Below are 878 nucleotides of genomic sequence, written 5' to 3'. Positions count from 1 at the left end.
GCCAAGAGAGAAATGAATGCTGGAATAGCACCTCCATCTACCACAGCCTTAGTCTGTTCTGATGTCCCAGAAGCAATGTTAGTTAGCGCCCAAGCAGATTCAAACTGAATGGGACTACAATCAGTTCTACCCAAGAAGGACACAAATTTTGGGATCAAACCAGCTCGGATTATATTGTCGATGGGAGGCTGTTTTTCTCTAGAAAGTAGTTTCCTAAAGGGGAACAAAAACAAAAACTTAAGTTGAAAGTGATTAATAAAATAAATCTGTGTGAAAACCAATTTAAAATGCAATTTGAAAGGTGAGAACTTTCAACAACCTTTTAAGTAAAGCACTAAATGCTGAGACATATCGGCAATCAAAAGAAGACAAACAGATCAGTCTCCTGGTGCTACACATATGGTATAGGTAACTGCCAAGTTTTCCAAAAATCAAAGTATTATCAGTAATGTAGATTACCCCCTCTCTGCATCCCTGTAGAAATCTATTATGGATCTTGTCACTTTTTCTAACTTTGAGAATCCAACAGTGTTATACTCATTGTTAACTTGGGCTCCCCTGACTGCAATGGGGTTAAACATCTTTTCCATGATCATTTATCATTTGAATCTGTTCTTCTGCACACTGCCAAGCTACAGAAATTATTAATCCTTTCTATTATGAATGACACAAATTCCTGTAAGCTGGGAGATAAGGGCCTAAATATACAGAGCACACAAAGTTTGTGTACCATTTAAAATAGTTCACTAGGGCAGCGCCTGTGGCTCAAGGAGTAGGGCACTGGCCCTATATACTAGGGTGGCAGGCTCAGCACCTGTGGCTCAAGTGGCTAAGGCGCCAGCCACATACACCTAAGGTGGCAGGTTCGAATCCAGCCC

At 40.7% G+C, this 878-nt stretch overlaps 1 protein-coding gene across 1 annotated transcript in view; it reads right to left on the bottom strand.

The window, feature by feature from the left end:
* The window catches only part of KPNA2 (karyopherin subunit alpha 2), a 13,191-nt gene that overhangs the window by 7,039 nt on the left and 5,274 nt on the right, over positions 1 to 878 (bottom strand). The window contains exon 5 of the mRNA XM_023511218.1: positions 3 to 213. Within this exon, the coding sequence (XP_023366986.1) occupies positions 3 to 213 (211 nt within the window). The remainder of the gene's footprint in view (positions 1 to 2; positions 214 to 878) is intronic.

Source organism: Otolemur garnettii, unplaced genomic scaffold, assembly GCF_000181295.1.
Source record: "Otolemur garnettii isolate 467f Iridium unplaced genomic scaffold, OtoGar3 scaffold00018, whole genome shotgun sequence".
In the NCBI taxonomy this organism is placed as follows: Eukaryota; Metazoa; Chordata; class Mammalia; order Primates; family Galagidae; genus Otolemur; species Otolemur garnettii.
This window is presented reverse-complemented; position numbering and strand designations above follow the sequence as displayed.